This window comes from Hordeum vulgare, chromosome 7H, assembly GCF_904849725.1.
Source record: "Hordeum vulgare subsp. vulgare chromosome 7H, MorexV3_pseudomolecules_assembly, whole genome shotgun sequence".
NCBI classification, from domain to species: Eukaryota; Viridiplantae; Streptophyta; class Magnoliopsida; order Poales; family Poaceae; genus Hordeum; species Hordeum vulgare.
Window position 1 is genome coordinate 619,755,823 of NC_058524.1, and position 24,603 is coordinate 619,780,425.

General features: G+C 46.0%; 2 protein-coding genes across 2 annotated transcripts; one reads left to right on the forward strand and one right to left on the reverse strand.

Moving 5' to 3' along the window:
* Window positions 1-7,619: 7,619 nt before the first annotated feature.
* LOC123409069 (12-oxophytodienoate reductase 1-like) lies at window positions 7,620-9,568 on the reverse strand. Its single transcript, XM_045102057.1, has 2 exons — window positions 8,456-9,568; window positions 7,620-8,332 (listed from the first exon to the last, which is right to left on the reverse strand). The coding sequence occupies exons 1-2, from the start codon at window positions 8,946-8,948 to the stop codon at window positions 7,794-7,796; spliced, it is 1,032 nt and encodes a 343-aa protein (XP_044957992.1). The 5' UTR covers window positions 8,949-9,568; the 3' UTR covers window positions 7,620-7,793.
* Window positions 9,569-21,402: 11,834 nt separating this feature from the next.
* LOC123408745 (aspartyl protease family protein 1-like) lies at window positions 21,403-23,569 on the forward strand. Its single transcript, XM_045101791.1, has 4 exons — window positions 21,403-22,545; window positions 22,616-23,004; window positions 23,091-23,162; window positions 23,256-23,569. Exons 1-4 carry the CDS (start codon window positions 21,614-21,616, stop codon window positions 23,474-23,476), a joined length of 1,614 nt encoding a protein of 537 aa, XP_044957726.1. The 5' UTR covers window positions 21,403-21,613; the 3' UTR covers window positions 23,477-23,569.
* The last annotated feature ends 1,034 nt before the right edge of the window (window positions 23,570-24,603 follow it).

A 24,603-nucleotide genomic window follows, 5' to 3' on the forward strand; every position in this document is an offset into this window, starting at 1 on the left:
GACGAGAACCGGCAACTACTAACGAATGCAAGTTTTGAAAACTGGCGTCAACGGAGATGCCGATGCAATGAAGATGATGCGCATGATGCGATGATGATGCGACAAATAAAATAAATCACACGACGAAAACGGAAAGAGAGGGGAATCTTCTGGAACGTCGGCATCGGACTGTCACACTTCCGGAAAGATTTCGGGCATAACCGATAAAGTACCGGGAGTGAGGAATGGGTTCCGAAGTTCCACCGGGAGGGGCCACCCACCCGGGAGGGGACCAAATAGGCCCAAGGGTGGCGCACCAGCCCCTGGTAGGCTGGGCAGCCAGCCCAAGTGGGCCTATCCGGCCGAAGTGGAGAAAGAGAGAGAGGTGGGCCAAACCGACTAGGGAGAGGAGTTCTCCTCCGCCAAACCGATTTGGAGGAGGACTCCTCCCTCCTCCTTGCGCCGGCCGAACCCTAGGGCAAGTCCCTAGAGCGCCACCCCTCCCTCCCTCCTATATATAGTGGAGGGTAGAGAGGCTTTTTGCACCACAAGCCACGACGCAGCCCTCTTTCCGTCCACCATCTCGTGACACCCCGTAGTTATTTCGGTACGGCACGGCGAAGCCCTGCCGGAGTAGCTCCACCATCATCACCGTCACGCCGTCGTGTTGACGAAGAATTCAGCTACCTCTTCGTCTCTCTTGCTGGATCAGGAAGGCGGAGATCGTCATCGAGTTGTACGTGTGCTGAACATGGAGGTGCCGTCCGTTCGGCGCGAGATCGTGATTGGGTCGCAGGACGGCTTGCGATTTGGATCGTGAATACGTTCGACCACACCAACCACGTTTCTTAACGCTTCCCGCTTAGCGATCTGAAGGGTATGTGGATCTGATCTCCCCTCTCGCAGACGGCATCACCATGGATAGATTTTACGTGTGCGTAGGTAATTTTTCGTTTCCCTTGCAATGTTCCCCAACACTGTCGTCATCCTCTTCTTCTTCATTCTCTTCCATTAGAACCCCTCTTTCTCTCTGTTTGGTCCGACAATTATAGTTGTACATGAAACCGAACGTAAACAGGTGGACGTGTATGACTCTTGACTTAGAGTAAGTGTTACCATTCTTACAGACAGCACATGAACAACACATAAAACCATCCAGCTGGTTTGCCTCAGCCGCACGCAAAAAACTTTCCACGCCATTAATGGACTGGGGAGAGCGTCGGTCATCGTACATCTATTGCCGACTCATCTTCATTACACAAGACCGAAAAGACCAAATTAATACAAATTCATACGTAAAGTTCATACACACTTATTCTCATAAAACAACATACAATAGTATCTAGCTAAAGCATTTAAATGCAACAACTAATGCGATCAAGATCGCAACTAAGGTAACAATTGATCAAACAACATAGTGATACCAAGCCTCTTTATTAACGACATAATTTTTAATCTTTCTAATCTTCAAGCGCATTGCATTCATCTTGAACTTGTGATCATCGACAACATCGGCAACATACAACTCCAATTTCATCTTCTCTTCTTCAATTTTGTTATTTTTTTTAAATACTCATTTACTTTTTCAAGTAATTTTAACTTATATGGAGTATGTGAGATCGATCTCACATGATCTTTGACGAACAGTAAAAAACTTAGAAACACAGTAAAAAACAACTTTTGCTATGAAACATTGATGTTTTTCCTACACGCATACAATTTTTCATGATGAAATCACATTTGTGAAGACATGGGAAAAACAAAATAAAAACAATGTTTCAAAACACTAAAATACGTTTATACAAATCTAATTTAACAAAATTACTCCAGTACATTTTTTTAATGAATGGATTGAGTATTTCTTTCTTTTATGGCGTGCTGCCGAGCCACCCAAAGATGACTCCTCGTTGACTCACCACCAGCCTCGACGCCTCCACTTGCCTTCTAATTACAGGTCAGGCGCGTGAAGGATTAAACAATCCTACTTGCAGGAGCATTCATGCGAATCTCCCATGCTCTTAGGCTGCTCATAGTGGGGAGTAACTTAGCCAAGTAACATGCACATGTTACTGGTCTATGTTACTACCTCCATAGTGGGTAGTAACATTTGTGGGATGTCATATTAATTAGGATATAGACTCATTTTGTATTGGTATGTGTGATGTTACTGTAACATAGCTAGTTACCACAAGCACCTCTCTCCTCATTAACTCACTGCCACATAAGCAAATTTGCATTGTAATGTGTGATGTTACTACTATGTTACTCCCCACTATGGCCAGCCTTAGAACATGGTTAATAGTAGAGCCAACTGTTGGTTATATGGTATGGTCATGTCATATATAATCATCACTTATAATCATTCATACAATAAGGTTAGCTGTAAGGTTAGCTATAAAAATATTACTTTTTCTCATCTTCTCTATATCTTTTTCTTTATATTTATTACATTTATCTAGAAGTACGCATATAGTTAGGCCCTTACATAAGAATCCATTCCAACCATTTTTTCATGTCTCTCTCCTCACATAGGTAAAAGTACCATCTAAGCGGACTATAAGCCCACTATTGTACTTGTTTTTATTACTACTTTCTGAAGGTTATCCATCCAATAGCCCATAATCTGCCGGTGCTAATTAATTAGTGCGTACCTAGCAAGCATGTTGATGTCGTGGCTAGTCTACGCAAGCTCCGTTGCACTCGGCGGGCGAGGACAAGTGTATGGGCTGGAAGTTGAGGAACATTAGTAGATAAGATGCAATTTACACAGCACATCTCCATCAGTCGGCGCTTCAGGACAAGCACGCATTGATTAACGCCTCCGTCGATCACACGCCGACGACTCATTTGGCCGTGCCTGCTTCCTCCTCGCGTGTCTACCTACTGCATCGATCTGGTCTCGAGAGTGATGGTTCGTGACATGATCATACAAAATAAGAACATCTACATCCATGGCAAATCCGCCCTCTCAATCACCCGCTACGCGTCCGCGTACGTCCATATACACTGATCAGATACGTCTTAAATTATGCTTTTCGGATCTTCTAATCGGACATCATATATTCATACTAGCCGCGAAGACAAGTTGTACGTACTATGAAACGACCGACGCTAGATATGCACATTTCAATCATCAAAAGAACTCCAAAAGCTACTCAAAGTTCTACGATGGACAGTTTCTATTAAGTACTTCCTCCGTAAACTAATATAAAAACGTTTAGATCTCTATTTTAGTGATCTAAACGCTTTTATATTAGTTTACAAAGAAAATACCAAATAACTACAAATTAACGACGGACACGGTGGAGATTCATCACTCCCTCGTCGGGCATTTGCCCTTCCCGTCGACATCGTAGTTGTAGGCATCCACGATGGATGGACGTAATCGTCGGAGGAGTAGGTAGAACCGTCGTCGTCAAAGTCGGAGAGAAGGATCAGCCCCTTCATCCGTCGGACTGCCCTATCATGTCGTCGCTTCAAATTCGCGACCCGAGCCGCCTCCTCCATTGCCTGCTTCGCCACGCGCTCCGACTGCTCAATAGCAAGTAGAAGCGCCTTCGCGTTTTTCACCGGAGCGCCTTTGGGTTCTTCTCCCGTAGGCGGAGAGTGTCCGTCTCCGTTGTAGGCGGAGAGTGTCCATCTCTACATCGTAAGAGACCAGGGATAGACCCATGCAAGGAGCCGCTCGTCCTCGTTGGGCTCTGCCTGCATCCCGCGACGACGGCATGCGGACTGCTCGCCGAGTCCCTCTCCCTTGCCCTTCTCGCGGCTGACGACACGCGCCTCTTATTTCGAAGTGCTCGTGCGAGCCGGCGGCACGGGCAATAGCACCCACCGTTGCCCGCGTGAAGGAGCGGCCGGCGGGTGAAGAGATGAGGTGTGGACAGTGCGGACTGCGTTGTCCTAATAGTTCGAGGCGTCGGATTTTTTTTTTTTAAACAACGATGAGCTCGGTGATGGGTCGGGCCTGTCAGCCACAACGTGGCGGACGCGCTCGGGCATGACTGGACCGTCCATATTGACCCTAGGTTTTAGGCTAGATATGAGGGGCTTTAGATAGACCAGACGTTTGAGCGGTTTAAGATGACAAGATGGATCAAAAAAAAGATTAACCGATCAGTCCGCCCAGACTTCTGAGATTGGTTTAAAACGTCATACTATAGATGCTCTAAGAGCATCCGTGACCATGGTTTACAAATTCGGGACCTCAAACTGTAGAGGCATCCGGGCATGTCCGCATGTACTCACCGGTCAGCCCTCAAATTTGTTCGTACACATTGAACTCTTCTATATTTTATTCCCTAGATCCATACAAAGTCATGCAAAAAAATCATACGTACTACGTATCATCCTACACTTCGTCGGCAGCAGCCGCAGCCTGTGTCGCGTCCGTCGCAACCCACATCGCCTCCATCTGCTGTCGACGAAGAGGCCCAGTGGATGGCGTTTAGGATGGCATGCTGCTCCGCCCACATATCCACGTCCTCCTCCATCGTCGACGCCTCCTCCTCCCTCGCATGCAGTGTTGATGCCTCCTCTGTCAGCTCTTGCTCCTCCTCCCCCACATCCAGCGTCGCCGCCTCCTCCATCGGCTCCTGCTCCTCCTCCTCTTCCTCCTCCACCTCCTCGTCGTCCTCGAAATCTTCCACCGGATCCAGAGGTAGCCCCGCGGCCCGTCAAAGCCACACCCGCTCAAGGAGCCAGAGCCGATGTTGGATCGTGTACTGGCGACGGTGTGGTGGCATGGCTGACGGTTGCGAAGAACGGGAGGAGGAAAATGTGGAGGGTAGGATTTGGATACCGGCGGTTCCGCTTAAATAACCGAGCTAGGATTATGCGGCCCGTTGGTGCGGCGTTCACACTACGATGACCAAGGATGCGTCTCTCTGACTGTTAGGTTTCCGGACAATTTCGTGGGTCCATACAGTCAGGCCAATGTGGCGGGCCCGGTCTTTTCCATATTCGTCGCATATTTAGACTGGATACAAGGAGTGTCAGTCAGTCCAGACGTTTGAGGCCGGTTTAAGAGGCACGATTAAGTTAAAATTTTATGACTGATTAATAATCGTGCGATCTGCCCTGACGTTTCGAGGGGTCTGATTGTAAATGCTCAATCCTCAGATTTATGACGACATCTTGCTCGATCCGTATGATGAAGATGAGCACCTGCTGCTTGCTGGTCTTTGGTCTAGCTTTGCCATTATTAGTGAGACAGATGGAGACTGACGCACCCATCTGCACGCGTGAATCATCACGCCCCTCCGTCGCCTCCTTTCACGTGTGGCTGTGAGACGCACCCTGCTTCCTTCTTTTTTCTTCTTTTTTCCACATGAGTCCTATTTTGTTTTCTACTCCTCTGTGTCTAAATAATTATAGTTAATCTATTTTTTTAACTATAATTGATCTACATACAGAAGGAGTATATTGCTAGCTCTACCGAAACAACACGTGGCAATCCATGCAGAAAACAACTGTCAGAAATAAAATAAAAATAAAAATTTCAGAAAAATAGAAATGCAACATGTGGGAAACAAGTCGATGCTTTGGCTAAGCCTCATTCCGGTTCTCCCTTTTTTTCCTCTTCTACAATTTTAAATACCCCATGTTGCATGAACATTTTCTGTGATGTATCAGAGTTTTCAAATTTGTCTGTTTTCTAGAAACGTGTGCACGTAGGCATTCACATACACATACACACAAGTCTACATATACACGAGCACCTTTAAGAGGCTGCATCGGCAGGTATTCTGAGGTCAACCAAGTCGTCATAGATACATGCATCGTGCACCACCCAAAACTAGGATTCAAATCAAAGTATTCAATATTTACCACAAGGAATCTAACCAACAAAGCCAAGGTCTTTTCGCTAAAAAAAATGCAAAGCCAAGCTGCAGGTACTTCACTCCTTTCAATCATAGATATCCCAAATTATAATAACCAAATTAAGATCTATAGCTTTCTAGTCTGCTAGATGTATGTATATAATGCCTAATGTGGGTACAGATCACATGGGATGACTGAAAACTAACATCATCCATGTCGTTGGCTCATGTTTGTGTGCAGCGCGCGTACAAGAAGCTCAACTCTCGCAATACGCGGATGCGGAAAAGCGGGTCCTGCACGGGCATTCTCGTTTCGGTCATCGCAGTTGTGATCTTTGTCGCTGTGGTCTGGGCTCTGATCAAGTTCTAGCGCACCCAGAAAAGGTCGAGATATAAAAGTTGCAGTGTATAGGGGCAGAAATCGTCCATGTACACTCCAAAACCCACTACCCTTGTTCTAGTCTACGCCAGGTATTAGGTCAAGTGTCGATCTGATCTGTGTGCTGTCCTGCAACTCTCGAATGACTTGTGAATTTTCCCAAGTTTGACTGTGTCAACGCACAAGAATGCTGGACATACGGGTGATTTGCCGATGGACTGAATTTACACACTAACACTTCCCCTGAATTTCACATAGTAGTGGTGTGAGGTTCAGAGTTAATTGAACTGGTAAAAAACAGAAAATGGATTTCAGATAGGAAAGTAGCTGATATGACACGAAGTTTCTAGGGTTCTTAGCCAGTCTCTCAGTCTCAGATGCACGTAAAAGGGGCTAACAGGAACAAGGTAACTAGGGCTTTACTTTACCCAATACAAGGGATATGGTCTCTACCTGCCCAAATGTTTGGACTTAGTTACAGCCATAACAGAAGGAAAGAAAAGTGAAAAAGGCATGAAGTAAACAGTTTCTTGTGCCCAAAATAAAGCTGGACATACAACAATGAATGTTACTGTCAGATTAGGAGTACTGCTTCAAAAATTCTGGGTGGCTGGAAACTCAAGAGTCAAGACTTGAGCTGAAGAAAAATAGTAGGTGGCCTGCAGGTTAATTCAGCGAAACTATAAGGAGGTATTTGCAAAAAGATACAAGCTGACCCGCTAGCACCAGTTGGCAAGCCCTGATTGGATGCGGACCAAATTTGCACATCAGGTACAAGTTATAGGAGTGGATAGGTTCACTTTGCAAGTTTTAGGACTAAAACATCACATTGAGGATAAGTTATAAGACTTGTGCTGCTATCACCCTTTATTAATCTTTGCAGTATTAATATTACAAAATATATTTCTCGATACTACTTTTACTTTCCACGTACCTGCCTTTTATAATATAAAAACATTTTTAACACTATACCAACACGCTATTATAGTAAGAAACAATGGGAGTAACAAATAGATCCACTTACTCGGTCCAGATGTCGATGATAATGTGTACCCGCTATCGTCGAACCCGGCGGGTTAAAACCTATCGGATAAGCCATATGTTTGTAATTTACGAGAACTATACCCATCGGTACGATACAACATATTAGTAGAGCCAACTGCTGGTTAAAAGTCATTGTCATGTTATCTATAGCTTATCTTATAATCAACATGTATAATAATTAATTAAAAAAATGTACTATTTTTTACTCCCTTCGTCCTAAAATTCTTGTCTGAGATTAGTTTAGATATGAATGTATCTAGTCAAGTTTTAATATTTTCCCCGCATAAATACGTAGACGTAGCATTGCTCCCTCACCCACCATCGCGTCGTCACACTCGCATAACACAAATCCCATCTTCCCATCTCGCCTCGCCTGAAATGACCAACAGTGCAAATGTCCAAGATACACTATTTTTGCCCATTCTTGAACAGGGACCGCCGGCCATCATTTACATGGTAAATTAGTAGTGCAAATTGACGAGACGACCAAATTGATTGATGAACATAATCCCCATAAAATTAGCAGCAGCATATATACAACATTCAGGCTAACCAAGGTCGATCATCGATCAGTCGAGGAACGGGTAATCGGTGTATCCGACGGCGGGGTGGACGGCGCCGGCGCCGGCACCGTAGAAGGTGGCGCTGACGCAGTCGTTGAGCGGCGCACCGAGCTCGAACCTCCTCGGCAGGTCCGGGTTCGCCAGGAACAGCCGCCCGTACGCCACCAGGTCGGCGTACCCCTCGCCGACGGCCGCGTCGCCCTCCTCCCGCCCGTACCCGCCGCTGGCGATGAACGTGCCGCCAAACGCCTCCCTGTACGGCAGCAGCCGCCGGGACACCCGCCGCCGGCCTTCCACCTTCGGCTCGATCATGTGGCAGTAGAGCACGCCGAGGTCGTTGAGCCGGCTCACGACGTGGAGCGCCAGCGCGTGCTCGTCCGGCCCGGCGGCGAACTGGTCCAGCCGCAGGCCCAAGCGGTGGCCGCCGATCTCCCGCGCCACGGCCTCCACCACCTCCAGCGCGAACCGGCACCGGCTCTCCGGGTCACCGGCGTCGTCGACGACGAAGTAGCCGTTGGTGCCCTGGAGCTCGACGCCGTCGAAGCCTGCCATGGCGCGGCACGGTTGGTGTTCTTAGTTTCAGAAATGAAATTGGGGAGCTGGGCTCCTTCACTCGGAAAGAGAGAAACTGAAATAACCGTCTCTCACGCACGCACGCACGCACGCACCGGCATCGATGGCGTTCCTGGCGGCGCGTCTGAAGGCTTGGACGACGGCGGGCGCGTCCTTGGCCGCGACCTTCCTCGGCGACGTGAGCTCCTCGCGGCGGCCGTCGAAGCTCATCTGCGGGCTGACCAGCTGCCTGTGCCTGACGGCGTCGCCGTCGCCGGCGGCGGCGTGCCAGAGCTGGCAGAAGAAGACGGCGCCCTCGGCGTGCACGGCGTCGACCACGGGCCTCCAGGCCGCGACCTGGTCCGGCGCCCAGATCCCCGGCATGTCCCTGAACGATTCCGGCTCCTCGTCGTGGCGCGGCGGCGCGACGCGCGTGGCCTCGGAGATGAGGAGGCCGCCGGGGGTGGCGCGCTGGGAGTAGTAGAGGGCGGCGTGCGGCTGCGGCACGCCGCCGTAGGCCCGCTGCCGCGTCATGGGCGCGAGCACCACCCGGTGGGACAGCTCGAACTGGCCCATCTTGTACGGCGTCAGCAGAGGGATGGGCTCCATCTCCGCTCCCCTCGGCTCCTCAGAACTCAGCAGCTGAGCAATGGCGCCTGTGAAGTGATTTACTCCGTCTTGTGTGGTGATCGATCAGTGAGAGATCCAGCGCGGGGCCATTGCTGGAGCAGAGCAAGCTGACGATGCCGGCGGCGATCTCATCTTAATTTCTGGTGTGAAGTATCGGCAGAGACGACCGGCCCAAGACGCGACAAGTACGTGGACATCTTTGTTTTCTGGCAGGGAAGCGAGATTATCCGGCAACCTACTGCGTGTCGTGGTGCAGCGAGGTGGCACGTACGAAAGCTCCGTGGATGCAGCAAGCACCGCACGGCAAGCAACCGCCCTTGCCCGCTGGACTCCTCAAGGGCTTTGTTTGCCAGGTGCGCGTTTGGTCAAATTCCGTGCGTCTGGGGCACATTTCGATCGGATTTCATCAAAATGGATTCAAGTGAAGGAGGTTCATTATGAAAAGGCCAGTGCTCTGCTGCCCAGCGGTGGGTCTGCAAATGCGAACGGGCCAGATTGTCGCGGCCAAGTCATGGTCTACCACTGAAAAAAAGGTTTCCCTCACTTTGTATTACAAAACAAACAACCGATACAATCAACAATAGATGCTAGAACGAAAGCAGCACGGTCACATCAAGTCATGTTCTTTCTTCCCTGCACATGCAAACAGAAAAAAAAATCTCCGCGCGGGCATCCTGTCCGTGCCCGCCCTTTGGTTGTCACATCGCCGCTCGTCGTATGCAGCTCGTTCAGACCAATCAAAAAGAAAAGACCTCCCTAGGTTCGTCGAGCCAGGCATGTCTCCCTCCCCTGGTTGCAGCATCATTGAGTGAGTGTTCCAGCATCGTCGTAACCTGTCACCATACTCGCCATGCGTCCATCACAGCACCGCCATGTAACTTCATCGTCGTCGTTCGTCATTGTTAGCTAGCCGTTCTCCGTTTAAAGCTTTTTCAGCAACGCGTTGTAGCTTTTCTCGATGCAAGTTGCATTTTTTTCGTCGCCGGTAGCAAAAACGACCTCACCGGCTACAGCAAAAGCGCCCTCGTTGGTCGTAACGTGGCTTTATGGTTGTAGCATTTTGTGTCGTCGGTTATAGCAAAAGTGTACGCTGGTAGTAGCAAAATCCATCGTCGTTATCCGACACAGCTCCACCATGATGGATGTAGCAAAATCCATCATGGGGTAGTAGCAAGATCAAACAACGGTTTGCAACAAAAATTCCATCACCGTAGTAGGTCGTAGCTCCGCCGCTATGGATGTAGCAAATTCGACGTCGGTAGTAGCATATGGCGACGATCGCAACAAAAAACTTCGTCGTTTCCAGCAAAGTTCTTGCCGTCGGTTGACTCACTTATTTTGCTTGTACTTCGCCGTCATTGACATGAGGTTGCAACTTTTCTCCACACGATTCCAGCATCATCAACGGTGGGGTGCAGCTTTTCTGCGCTCCTTGTCGGTAGAGCAAAGCTGCAACATCTCACTTGCCGATGGTAGCACTTCGTCGCCGGTGACAGAACTTGCAGTAGTTGCGAGAAGCACGAAGGAAGGTTGCGGTATGTGAAGGACGAGAGCCGCGACAGGCTGTAAGTTAAAGAAAGAGGAAAGGGGAAGGATTGTTTCGCACGTGGACCCACCCATGTACACTTGGCTCACGTGGGGGCAGTTGTTTTGTGGGCGCGTGCGCCAACATGGTGTGCGGGCCGACGGAAAGTTCGGCTAGACTGCTGGCTCGAAATATTTTCCTTATGAAAACGGGCCGTTGCTACTTACTCCCTCCGTTCCTTTATGTAAGATGTATTATTTTTGACACGGTGATCAAAACATATAATTATAGACATGTTCAGACTAAATTATCCTTGATAAATTTGTTGATTAGTGGAAAGTGAATCAATTAGTCCAGAAAAGTGAGAGATACATGCAATCGACAGAAAGGCAGTTTTCTTCTTTTTTTGCTATAAGGAGAGATACACACAATTTGAAAAGAGATATTTTCCTTTTTTAGCAGCGCTAACAAGGGAATTGTGGAGAATTGAAAGAAATGCACCTTTAAATTTTATTAAAAAACAAATACATAGAGGAACCAAAGGAGTAATATGGATTGAAGCGAAAGTACCTTTTTGAGCTCGAGCTCAAATGCACCTACATGAACAGTAAAATTGAAAAAAAAAAGGTTTCTAGAAAATCTAAATTTTCTTTGTGATAAACTCCGACAAATGTTCGAAGTACTTGCAAAGTCTCATCATGAGATCACATTCGTGTAAGGCATGACAAAAAACACAAAATCAGTGTTTCAAAATGCTTTCAAAAATAGCATTTTCGGAGCATCATTTTTGTTTTATTTATCACGCCTTACTCGAATGTGATGTCATAATGAAAATTTGCAAGCACTTAGAACTTTTATCAAAGTTCGTAAAAAAATTCAGAATTGTTTAAATTGGTTTTTTTGTTTCAATTTTACTATTCATTCGAATCCATTTAGGCTCGAGCTCAAATACTCCACGTCCGGATTGGAGCACGTAATTCGGCAAGGATGGACGAAATGTCAGCCCAGTTAGGAAGCGAACAACTGCGCTTTTCACTTTTCGAAAAGCATGTGTTTTTTAATTTTCCGAACCACAACTATGTTTTTCCGTATTTGAGAAGCAAGTCTGTGCTTTTTTACATTGTGTGCTTCACCAGAGAAAACTAAAAGAACAGTTTTTTTTGGTATAACCATACAAAACTTGAAACCCACGAAAAAATGGGTGCATAACTTTTTTAAAACCTGGCATTCCTGATTTTCTATGTGTATGGTGTGTTTGTACGGGTCAAGAGTTTTGTATTATTTCATTATTTAAATACAATCATACTTCCTAAAAAAAACTGTGCTCTGCTGGTGCGCCCAACACGCGTCCTGTGGTGGCGTTGGGGCGCATCATGTGGCACGTTTCCTGTAGTGCTCTTTCTCGTGGGCATTTGGTGTGACCACCCGTTGGGCCAGAGGCCCAGATAATTACATTTTGTGAAAAAATTGTCTTGAACAAAAATGTATATTTGTTTATACAGGAAAGGCACATAAAACATAAAGTTTACAATTGAGATGATCTAATTTATAAAGTTGGCATGATATACTTTACAAAATACGATCCTGTAATTTGTAAATCTCAAATGTGCCGTATTATGTTAAAAAAAGGTACCATGCCCTAATTTATATAAAGAAATAAACTGGTCTGGTGGCAACTATAAAATAAAAAATGTGTATATATATCATAACAAAAAATATAAAAATAAGAGGTGTTTAACATGGCAGACTAAGGAAAAAATTGGTTCCTTTAACAATCGTGGCAAATTTATAAAATTTATGTAGTATTCACATGGCAAAATCTATGTTGCAAAACAAGTTTGTGCTCATGAGAAGACAAAACTTTGCCATGTCAATAAATAAGATAGTATATAAAAACAAGATTTACCATGGTATGTTAATTAAATTTGCCTTTGTAAGTGAAATAAATTGACCATAGTGCAAAACAAAACAAAAAATTCAAAATTCGCCATGGACAAATTAATATAAATGTTATTGTCTAAATCAAAAACTTTTCATGCTAACTACAATGAAACTACCATTGTCTAATTCATAAAGTCGCTATTATCTAGAATTAAAAAATGTCATGGTTTAAATAATGAGTTTGCCATGCTACCCAAATAAACCATCATGGTCTCATTAATAAAATTTCCATGGTCTAAATAATATAACTAACATGCAACCTATAATAATAATTCACACGATAAATTTTGGAATTTTTCTATCATGTGGAAACTTTTGAGAAATTGCAATGGGCACCTGGATATTTTTAGGAATTTTCTTCTTTTAAAACATTCATGGTAGCTTTTGGGAATTTGAAATGGGCACATGGCAACTTTTAGGAGTTTGAAATGGACGCGTGGCAAAGTTAGCGATTTTGTTCTTTAAAAATATAGCAAATATAGGAAGCCATGGACACATGGTAAATTTAAGAAATTTTGTTTTATAAAAAACATTGCACTTTTTTGAAAATTTGTAAATGGGCACATGGAAAATTTAGGAAACTTTTTATTTAACAAAGAGATGGCAAACATAGCGAATTGCCATGGGCACATTGCAAATGTAGGAGATTTGTTTCTTCGAAAAGGATGTCCAAATTAGGAAATTTGCATGGCATGTGCGAGAATTAGGATAGTTGTTCTTTGAAAATATGGTATATTTAGGAATTTGCCCAAGGGAACATGCCAATTTTGGAAATTTTATTATCTAAAAGCATAGCAAATTTAGGGGTTCTGCCCTGGTACAGAAGACAAGTTTGCCACGTGTTGAATAAAGAGTGTGGCCCCATAATATTCAAGTTTAATTTGAATGCCTAAGAAACATAAGCATGCAATCAATCATCTTACTAGTAGAAAACATTTTGTCTTGATGTGGTAAACAAAAGGTTTTCTACATTTCGAAGCATTTAAAAAAATTGTCATATTGTAGACAACACACTTTCCCTAAAATGGCAATGTCATCACTCCAAACAAGTTTTATACAAAAAGAGATGTTGTACGTATCAAAGTTTCCATGCGACTATTACAAATTTTCTACAAACATTGTGATGTAAGAGACAAACTATTTCTAGAATTTTTCGTATGAGCAATCCACACATTCTCTCTTAAAAATTAACCATGTTCGAGAGACCAAGTTTCAATAAATTTACCATTTCACTATTACCAACTTTTGTATTATTTACCATGATGTTGTAGACAAAATTTGCAACATTTATTAGGAGGGCACATTTTATCTAAACATTGCCATATGTCCATAATAAAACCACACAATTGGCAGCTTAATATTGATTTGCTATGCTATATACATTTTTTTGCCATGCGTATTCTCAATGAAATTTTTCATGGTATGTACCATATAATTACCTTGATAAAATAGGAAAAAATATGAGCATGAAAAATTGCCATGGTTTTGTACCAATAGACACATGCCTAGCCAAGAATTGTCATGGTCCATGGTATTTTTTTTGAAATGATCTATAGACAAAGGAAAACTTAATACAAGTTTGTATATTGTAATTTAGTAATTTTATTTATAGAACACATGTCAAAATTTCTCAAAATGTGACATAACACATTGTGTGGAAGTGTGGCAAAATTTTCTATACATGAAATTGCTGAAAATGGTTTAGGTTTGTAGAACACCGACAACAAGGTGACGGGCGGCTAGATCTAGCCGAGGTGGGTGGCTAATGGACTACAGGAACGACCAACATAGGTTTGTGTGGAGGCGCTGGCCAGGAGAGTTTTTTTTTTTTTGAATAACCTGCCATAATGTCGTTAAATAAATTAATAAACCCTTCAAAATGCTCTATGCTATTTGGAAACTCTCGTTCAAGAGGAAATATGTAGGAAGTAAAGAATATTGGGAGCCACTACATAGCGGCGCAACACATGCGTCTTGGCTTTCTTCGTGCATGCAAACTGATACACCAGCATGACATCAGCAAAGATTCCTCTAATGTTAAACTTTAAAAAAGTTTTATCTCTTAAACTATAAATCCAATTGACGATTTGCTTTCACCGTTAACTTTCTCGCATTGAGATCTTCGAAACTAGATCCCATGTTGACATGTTTCGACAATATATTTTTTTCGTCGATAGTTGTCAGAATACTATTATTTACTTGTCACATTATTTGTCAAATAGTAGTACTCACATTAAATTAACCTGGTTATCAGGTTTATGAATGTCGATATACCCCATTAAAAAACTTGATTCATTGTGTTTGTTTTACTTGCTTATTGTTAGTGCCTTAATAACCACTTTTTAGCTCCACATAACATTGTAATACTTAAAAGGTATAAAATTATTGTTCCGGTAACTATGTATAGTTTTTGTGACAACTGCACACCCGTAAAATGACAACTATGATGACATAAATGTGGCAACTAGGAACTACGAAAAAAAATCAACGAAACATGTCAACATGGGATCTTATTTTGAAGGTCTCGTCGAGACGAACCTAACGGTAAAGGCAAATCTTCAATCAAATTATTAATATGTGAGATAAATCATTTTTTTCAACCCGCATACATGCATGCATGCATAGAGCCCATGCTGTTGTGGAGGAGGTTGAAAGCCACGGATGCTTTTTTTAATGCTTGCACGTCCTGTACGCACGGGAAGGACAAGGTGCGCGATGCTAATTAGATTTCCCCAAGAATATTTTGCAAATTACTACAGCCGGCTTTGAAGAAAAATATCTAGGGCTGCCCACCCCGGATGGCAGGATGTCAAAAGGAAAGTTCCAAAATCTGCAAGTTCAACTGACAAAGCGTTTATTTTCTTTTGATGGCCACCCTACTCAAGCAGGGAAAGAAACATTGATTAAAGCCATAGCGCAATCAAACCCCACATATATTATGAGTGTTTTTAAACTTCCCTTGGAAGTGTGCGAGGACCTAAATCGTATGGTAAGGAACTATTTTTGGGGTGCAGAGAATGGGAAGAGAAAGACACACTGGTATGCTTGGAAGAAGATGACACAACCAAAGAAGCAAGGGGGTCTAGGCTTCAAAGATTTCCGGTTGTTCAATCAGGCACTACTAGCACGTCAGGCGTGGCGCATAATTGAGTACCCAAATAGACTATGTGCTAGATTACTCAAGGCAAAATATTTACCAAATGAAAACTTTGTTGACATGGTTTTCGATGGAGATAACGCATCACTTCCTTCCTGTAGACGTGGAGGAAATTAAAAAGATTCGCCTTGCTCCTCGCTTTGGTGATGATTTTATTGCTTGGGCACCGGAGAAAAGCGGGAGGTTTACTAATGATGAGCTAGCGAACGTGGCTCGGTTTCTACTAGCTCCCGGCCTAATGGATCACGCTAAGGTTGGAACGACATTAGGCGTTGTGATGTTCCACCCAAAATTCAGTCCTTTGCATGGCGACTAGCCACTGACTCACTTGCAACCTGGAAGAACAAGCATCGAAGAAATCTGGAGATCTCTGTTGTATGCCCGTTGTGTGGAAGGGAAGATGAAGACTCATATCATGTCTTCTATTCATGCAATCAGGCGGTGTATTTATGGGATGCCATGGCTAGATAATGGACACTGCCTCAGCGAACAAGCATCAAGAAGGTGGGCAACGACTGGTTTTTTCACCTTCTCAATGAGATCGATGATGACAGTCGTGTACGCCGCCTTATGATGTTATTTTGGAGAATATGGTATGTTAGGAATGAACTGGTGCACTCTAAACCATTGCCTCCTGTACATGATCGAGTTAAAGGAAAAGCTTTCCTAGGATCAGAATACAAAGAAAAGTGCATCATTGTTTATTGACCCGGTGCACAGCCGGATCATGGTCAAAACCAACTATTGGAAGGGTAAAGTTAAACACAAATGGTTCTGTGTCACAGTCAAATGCAGGAGCAGGTATGATTCTGAGAGATCACGCTGGATCAATCATCTTTACATCATGCAGGCACCTTTACTCATGCAGCGATATATTGGAAGTTGAGTTGTTGGCTTTGAAAGAAGGAATTTCTTTGGCACTACAATGGAGTAATTTACCCATCGACATCGAAACAGATTGTTTAGAGGCCATCACCATGATAAGAGAAGGAGCTGGAAACAAATCAAAATATGCTTTTGTAGTGAAAGAGACCATTTGATAGTATGAGAGAGAGATTCTTGTATTACTCATTCTCGTCGGAACTGTAATAAGGCTAGTCAATTCATGGCTAATTTTGGTAGGTTGCATTACCGAACTGCTGTTTGGTTACGCTCTGGTCCGGAAAAGGTCCTTGAGATTGTTGAACGAGATGTAAATTAAACTTCGAGTAATGCAAGAATTATTTTCACAGATAAAAGAAATTTAACCACATGACATATGTGGTAAGCTACGTAAATTATTTAAAAAAATATTGAATTAAAATTACGTGCGTGTTGTGTCCTTAGTTCATAGGGTCTTGACATGTTAACCTCTAGCCCTCAAGATCAAAAATGCCAGACCTACGGACCTTTTTTACAGAAGGTTACAGACTGATGCGTTTTCCTTCTCACTAATCTCCCCCCTGATTCTTAGGATGGGGCTGGCCTCATCTAAGTACCAATCAAAACAACTCACTTCAACTTTGCCTGTAATAATCCTGTAAAACGTCCATACTTGTAGCAAAGCTCCCCTCAAGATGCATTTCCTTTTCCTCTAGAAAAAGACCTAGTATATCTCCGTGCCCCACGTCACAGGAATTTGTTCTCTCTCAAATTGGAAGTTCTTCTTCCTTTGACTTTGACCCTCCAATCCTATGCACGCCAGCTAGCCACGTAACTGGGAACGACGCCTGATTTTAATTTCTTTTTCTAGTGAGAAGTTTAATTGGAGAGGCTGGTGCGGGAGGTGACGGAGGCCCTTGCGGTGGTGGACATTGGAGAGGCGGAGTCACATTCTCCGACACCCCATATGGTGCACCAGTACGGGCGTTGCAACTGCCTCGTGGTGGACGTCGGCTTCTTCCAGGAAGGATCCATCATCGATCTCACGTCCACCGACACCGTCCAGATTTCGGGCTCCGACGAGGACGAGTAGGGCCTGGGAGATGGTGTGAGCCGTCTAGTGAACCATGTCCTACTTCACCTCCCTCGCGTCAGGACTGACACTGCGTGGGGGAGGGGCACAACATACCACCGGACATGGGCATGATAGAGCCGGACGAGCTTCGCTTAGTATTAGGTTTGCGTTGCATGTAATAATATGGATTTGAGGTTTTTAATTTTAGGTATTTGGTTTTAAAATGCATTATTTGAGGCCGGACCGGTCAGTGTCCACGTAGATTTGCCAAGTCTGGATGTAGATGCTCTTAGAGCTTGTCTAGCACACCCCTTAAAAGTGGCCGGGTCGGGAAAAAATGACGTTTTCAGTTCTATGGTGTCAAAAAACATCCAAATTGATCCTGTAAAAATGGTCAAACCCGTAAAAAAAATCCAGGCACGGAAAATCCACCCCCATGACCCCTTTATTTACATGTTTGGAGGCAAAATTGAGGGTGCCCTAAAAACTGGTCAACGCTACGCGACAAGGAAATTCCGACGTGCATACATGGGCTCCGGTGACCTTCAATCATGGAACTCGCCGGGATCTTGATCAGCTACGGAAGAGCTAGCTACAGTGACGGCAATGGGAGCTAGCCAGCTCAGCTACGGCGATGAGAGATTCGTACGAGCCGTCCTAGACGTCGGCGGCTCCGTTTATGTCCCCTTCGTCAGTTGTCTGTCGACTTCGTAGGAACCAGCTAACTAACCATAGACACGTGCGAGAGAAAGAAAAAGACGTGGGGAAAAAGTATACGTGTTTTCCAGAAATTGAAAACCGTGTTTTCAGTTCCGCGATTTAAGAGGTTTGCTAAAGATGCTCGAGCATACCTAACCCCTTAAAACGCGAAACTGAAAACGCGAATTTAAGTTCATGAAAAACGAGTTTTAAGGGTCGGTTTGAGCTGCAACCGAACATACCCGTTAAACTTAAACTCTAAAATCAAATATTCGCTTATATTTTTTTCCACATCTTCTTATTCCTCTTGTCAATGTCCATGGTTAGTTAAATTCGTGCACGAAACGGTCAAATATGGAATCGCCGGTGTGAGGACCAACTCGCATGCAGCGCCCGTCGCCGTGGCTAGCTCCCGTCTCCAAATTCATCCACGAGGCTAGCTAGCTAGCTCCGAATCCTCCATAGCCAAATCCATCCACGGGCTAGTTAGTCAGCCATCCATTCAGATCTAGCTAGCTGGTGGATGGATTCGGCGATTTAGCTAACTAGCTCGCTCATCCAAGATGGGGGGGGGGGGGGGGCGGCAACAACTAGGATGGGGCGGGCACCGTGCCGGCGACCAGGATGGACGGGTGGCGGCCGCGGACGAATGGAGCATCGGACGGAGCGAGCCATGAAGGTTCTGATGGTAGTTTCCGACGAGTTTCCGTCGAGTTCCGTTGCGGAAGGTCACCGGAGCCCATGTATGCACGGTGGAATTCCCTTGTCGCGTAGCATTGATCGATTTACAGTTCATCCTCAATTTTGCATCCGAAACAGTAAATATAAAAGTCGCAAGGTGGATTCTCAGGGGCCTGTTAACAGTTTACGGATTTGATCACTTTGAAGGGATCTATTCGAAATGTTTTCTGACACTGTGAAACTGAAAATGTCATATTTTATGAATTAAATCACTTCTAAGGGGTTTGCTAGAGTTAGGTTAGACCTTGTTTGAAGGATCATATAGTAGTAGTGCTACGTGCTAGCTTAGAGGCAAATCAGGAGAATGAGAATAGAGGGAAAGAAGCCCTTTGTCTTGTTTTTATAGGAGAATGAGGAGACTCGAGCCCGAGCCAGCTACAGCAACCTTCGTGCTGTCCATCACTTCACCTAAAAAAACTTTTCAAAAAGAATGAGAACACAAGAGAGACTCCCAGTCTAATTTTTACAAAAGATGAGAAGACTTGAATCCGGATTGACGAGAGCAACCTTTATGCTATCCATCACTCCACCCAAAAGAGTTTCTCCTGCGTGCAGCAAATCAGGTGCTTGGTGGATGTCTTGGGTGATCTACACGTCCATGTACGGATCAATCCAGGCAGGGCCTGGATCGATCGGCCCAAATGCAACGGCAACTGTTGCATATGCATAGCATATCCCTATCCCTAGGACAACGCACTAGCTAGATCGACCTTGTCCTTTTTAATGGTCAACGACTCTGTCTAGATTCGATATGTTATTCTTCTTTTATAAAACTGGAACAACGATATACATACTGTACGTCCGTCCGTCGAGGTCGAGTTGACATTTGCACATATATATTTTTTTTTTCACTTTCGTTGTCTCAGTATTAGATTTCAGTATAAGCATATAGTATTGCTCGATCGGGATATTTTTTATGTTTGTTTTTCCAGGCAGAGCGACCGGTTCAGTGAATGCTCCACCAGCTAGTTCACGAAAGAAAAAGAAAACGCTCCGTCACCGGACAACACTGTTACGTATTTTCACGAATGAAATTGTTTGTAGAAAAGTCAAGCTACGTCATGGATCATTTGGTTTTCATTCTGCTGCACGTTGGGTATAACGTGGTCATGTGGGCCACCACAGACAGACGGCTACTCCGCCCACAGGCCAATAAACTTGGACGGAGGGAGTACAATACAAAGTCATTTTCTTGACCGATATCACAAAATTTAAAAATCCTATCCATCTTATTGGCTTCGGCGTTGATCGCCTTGTAATTTATTTTTCCTTTTCCTTTCGACTTTATACCAACTTCAGATCTTTTCAGTTATTAAATAAATGGTTGTATGCATCATTCGATGCAGAGGCCGGGGCGAGGCCTTCTTTTAAAAAAAAAGATTATATCATACATTAATATCAAATGCATGATATTAATATATGATATTTTTCATATAACCAGCCTAATCATGCTTAATTTAAGCTCACTTGGTCATTAATTGAAACGGGTAGTTTTTTGCAAAAAAATAATCGATTTGTGCGAGAGCTGTAAAGTGGTAGTTCTCGGTGGATTCCCTGAATTGTGATTTTTGTGTGTGTGTGTGTGTGTGTTTTAAATACTCTAGCTAGCTAGATCGGGCCTCGTTATTTTCCATGGTCAACGTGGCTGTCTAGATTCGATCAAAATTATTTGTTTTTTTGGCTGGAACAAGGTTAGGAGTACATATATCCTTTGTTGTACAGTTGACATTCGTACACTATTTTCTTTTATATCTATCTATCCTCTCCCATGACTAGATTTCTCCCCCATTACATAGTACGTGTGCACCTGCATTCCACAACGCCTCTTATATACGCAAAAGAAAGAAAAGGGAAGTCCTCCTATGCATTTTTCCCAGTAATGCTATGCCTACCCCCCAAAAAACCTACAAACGTTTTATTTAAAATTTTCAAATTAATTTTCTCCCTCCCCTAAATAAAATTAATTGGGATGAGCCCCTCACCAACTCTCCATTACCAATCATAATACCCCTGTTCAAGAATGCGTCCGATTAATCAGTTAACTTGTCGATTAATCCCTACTCGTAAGGTCATTGAGTAGTCGATTAACTGATAAATCATTCGATTAATGGATTAAATGATCGATTGACTTATCGATTAGCTTATTAATCCCCTACCCGCTAGGCAAACGAACAGTTACCCGTTAACGATTTTCTCAATAATGCATAATACCCTATATGAACTTATTTGTAAAAAGTTAATGTACCAGACCCTCAAAAAAAAGTTAATTTGACCAGCAGAGCACCAGCACCAGGTAGGTTCGGTCAAGTCTGGCAACCGCGGCTCTGAACCAGACAAGAGACACCAGGGACGTCACGCGGTGATGTGGGCCATCTCCAACCGAGTCCTCAGCCACAAAGACACAAAAGTCAAGTCGTCTCATGGGAAAAAAGCGGGCCGGCACTGTCGAACACTTGAAGTCCAGCCGCGTCGCCGCTCCGCTGCCGTCTCCGGCCATCCACCACCCACCCTTGACGTCGCGCCGGGGTAAACCACACAAGACTTTGACTCTCTCGCCGCCATGCGCGTCCCCCTCTTCCTCTTAAGACCCGTGCACCAACCGTCCGTCCTCCTATTGCCGCCCCCGCACGCCCACTCTGCCCACCATGGCTCGCTCCACCTGTCCGTCCCTCCTCGCCGTCGCCGTGGCCGTCGCCGCGACGCTGGCAGTTCTCGGCGAGGCGTCCGGGATCGGGTTCGACCTGCACCACCGGTCGTCGCCGGTGGTGCGGCGGTGGGCGGAGGCGCGGGGCCACCCGGGGGCCGCGTGGTGGGCCGAGGCCGAGGGCACGCCGGAGTACTACGCCGCGCTGCACCGCCACGACCGCGCCCACCTCGCGCGCCGCGGCCTGGCGGAGGGCGACGGGGAGGGGCTGCTCACCTTCGCCAGCGGCAACCTCACGTTCCGGCTGGAGGGCTCGCTGCACTACGCGGAGGTGGCGGTGGGCACGCCCAACGCGACGTTCCTGGTGGCGCTGGACACCGGCAGCGACCTCTTCTGGGTGCCCTGCGACTGCAAGCAGTGCGCGCCCATCGCCAACGCCTCGGACCTGCGCGGCGGGCCGGACCTCCGCCCGTACAGCCCCGGGAAGTCGTCGACGAGCAAGGCGGTGACCTGCGAGCACGCGCTCTGCGAGCGGCCCAACGCGTGCGCGGCCGCCGGCAACAGCAGCACCAGCTGCCCGTACACCGTCAGGTACGTCTCCGCCAACACCTCCTCCTCCGGCGTGCTGGTCGAGGACGTGCTCCACCTCAGCCGGGAGGCTGCCGGGGGCGCGTCGACGGCGGTGACGGCGCCCGTGGTTCTCGGGTGCGGGCAGGTGCAGACGGGCGCGTTCCTGGACGGCGCCGCCGTCGACGGCCTGCTGGGGCTCGGCATGGACAAGGTGTCGGTGCCGAGCGTGCTGCACGCCGCCGGGCTCGTCGCCTCCGACAGCTTCTCCATGTGCTTCAGCCCCGACGGCTTCGGCCGCATCAACTTCGGCGACTCCGGCCGCCGCGGCCAGGCCGAGACGCCCTTCACCGTCCGGAACACGCAGTAAGTAGTAATCCGACATGTCAGTCGGTGCTAAGGTACGGCTGGACTGATCTTCTTGCCCGTGGTGCAGCCCGACGTACAACATCAGCGTGACGGCGATGAGCGTGTCGGGGAAGGAGGTGGCGGCGGAGTTCGCGGCCATCGTGGACTCCGGCACGTCCTTCACGTACCTCAACGACCCGGCGTACACGGAGCTGGCCACCGGCTTCAACTCGGAGGTGCGCGAGAGGAGGGCCAACCTCAGCGCGTCCATCCCGTTCGAGTACTGCTACGAGCTGGGCCGCGGGCAGACGGAGCTGTTCGTGCCGGAGGTGAGCCTGACGACCAGGGGCGGGGCCGTGTTCCCGGTCACCCGCCCGATCGTGGTCATCTACGGCGAGACCAGCGACGGCCGGATCGTCGCCGCCGGATACTGCCTCGCCGTGCTCAAGAACGACATCACCATCGACATCATCGGCCGTACGCACGCTGCTCCTGCCTCCCAATTCGTTTATCGTCCCATTGCTGATTGCTGATTGCTGGTTACTTGACTGATAAACATGCAGAGAACTTCATGACCGGCCTCAAGGTGGTGTTCGACAGGGAGAGGTCCGTCCTGGGCTGGCACGAGTTCGACTGTAAGCCCATCGATCATACTTATCAGATGAGTTTTAGTGGCCGGTGAATTGTATGTCGATCATTGCTTAATTGTAAGAAGTAATTAACTGCAGGTTACAAGGACGTGGAAACGGAGGAGCTCGGCGCGGCGCCGGGGCCGTCGCCGACGACCCGGCTGAAGCCGCGGCAGAGCGAGGTGGCCAACGGGACGCCGTACCCCGGGGCGGTGCCGGTGACGCCGAGGCAGGCAGGCTCAGGCGGCAACCGACCCTCCTCCTTCTCCCTGGAGGTGCTGCTGCTTCCCCTGCTGGTTGCCGCCGCGGCCGTCGTCTGATCGGCGCGGGAGGAGTGGTGTACATACATACATACAGACAATCTTGTTGAGTCAGAATTTTGATACAGATTCATATACTAGGTCGACCATTTATAGGCTCGGTTTTGCTGACTGGTTTGTAGCGAGGAAGCTCATGTGTACATGCGGCATGGCACATGCAGATGCGAATAAAACACATACAGATGTTTTCATAAAAAAAAAAAGATGTACTCCTTGTGTGTACAAATGTCGCCCTTCTCACTTCGCATAAAAAAAAATGTCACCCTTCTCTTTTTGAGTGAAAATATAGGAATCTCGAAAGTGTTGGTCTGTGAGAAGTAAAATCCAAAACAAATGCGTAGTAAAATAATCTTAAAAAATCTGAAAAACAAGCATTGATGAGTGTTTCATCTGCATACAAAAATTCATGATGGAATGACATTCGTGAAAAATCAGGCGATCAATCTGAATAAAATTTTATGCCCCAATTAGTTTAATGTGACACATTGGACGTAGTGTCGATCCAAATCTACAAATCTAAAACAAGACGAACGCTGGGCGGGCGGCCGATCCAACGGATAAAAAACGAACAAAATCATCGTTCGTTTGGGTCGGTCCATTGAAGTTGCTTTTATACTCAGCGGTTGGCTATATTACTAACTAGGCTCTTACTCTTTGGCCTTTTTTTTAGACAAACTCTTCTTCTAAACTACACAACCGTTCCTTCTTGTTTTAGCCCATCAAATTCGAGATACCAATTCTGCACTCATAGCACCGTTTAGCGATAGCTCTTTCTGCACGGGAACTCCTATTGGGCGCCGTAGGCACCCATTGGAGAAGTGGCGCCTACAGCGCCTAGCTGTGGGCTGTGGCCCATTATGAAAATCCGCTATCCTTTGCTTTCTCTCGACTTGCTGGTTTTTGTTTTGGCCGAGGTACATTATTGGTTTATAAAAAATACAAATCTAAAACAAGACGGACGTTGGACGGGCGGCCGATCCAAGCGGATAAAAAACGAACAAAATCATCGTCCGTTTGGGTCGGCCCTTTGCTATATTACTAACTAGCCTCTTACTCTTTGGCTTTTTTTAGACAAACTCTTCTTCTAAACTATAGAACCGTTCCTTCTTGTTTCAGCCCATCAAAGT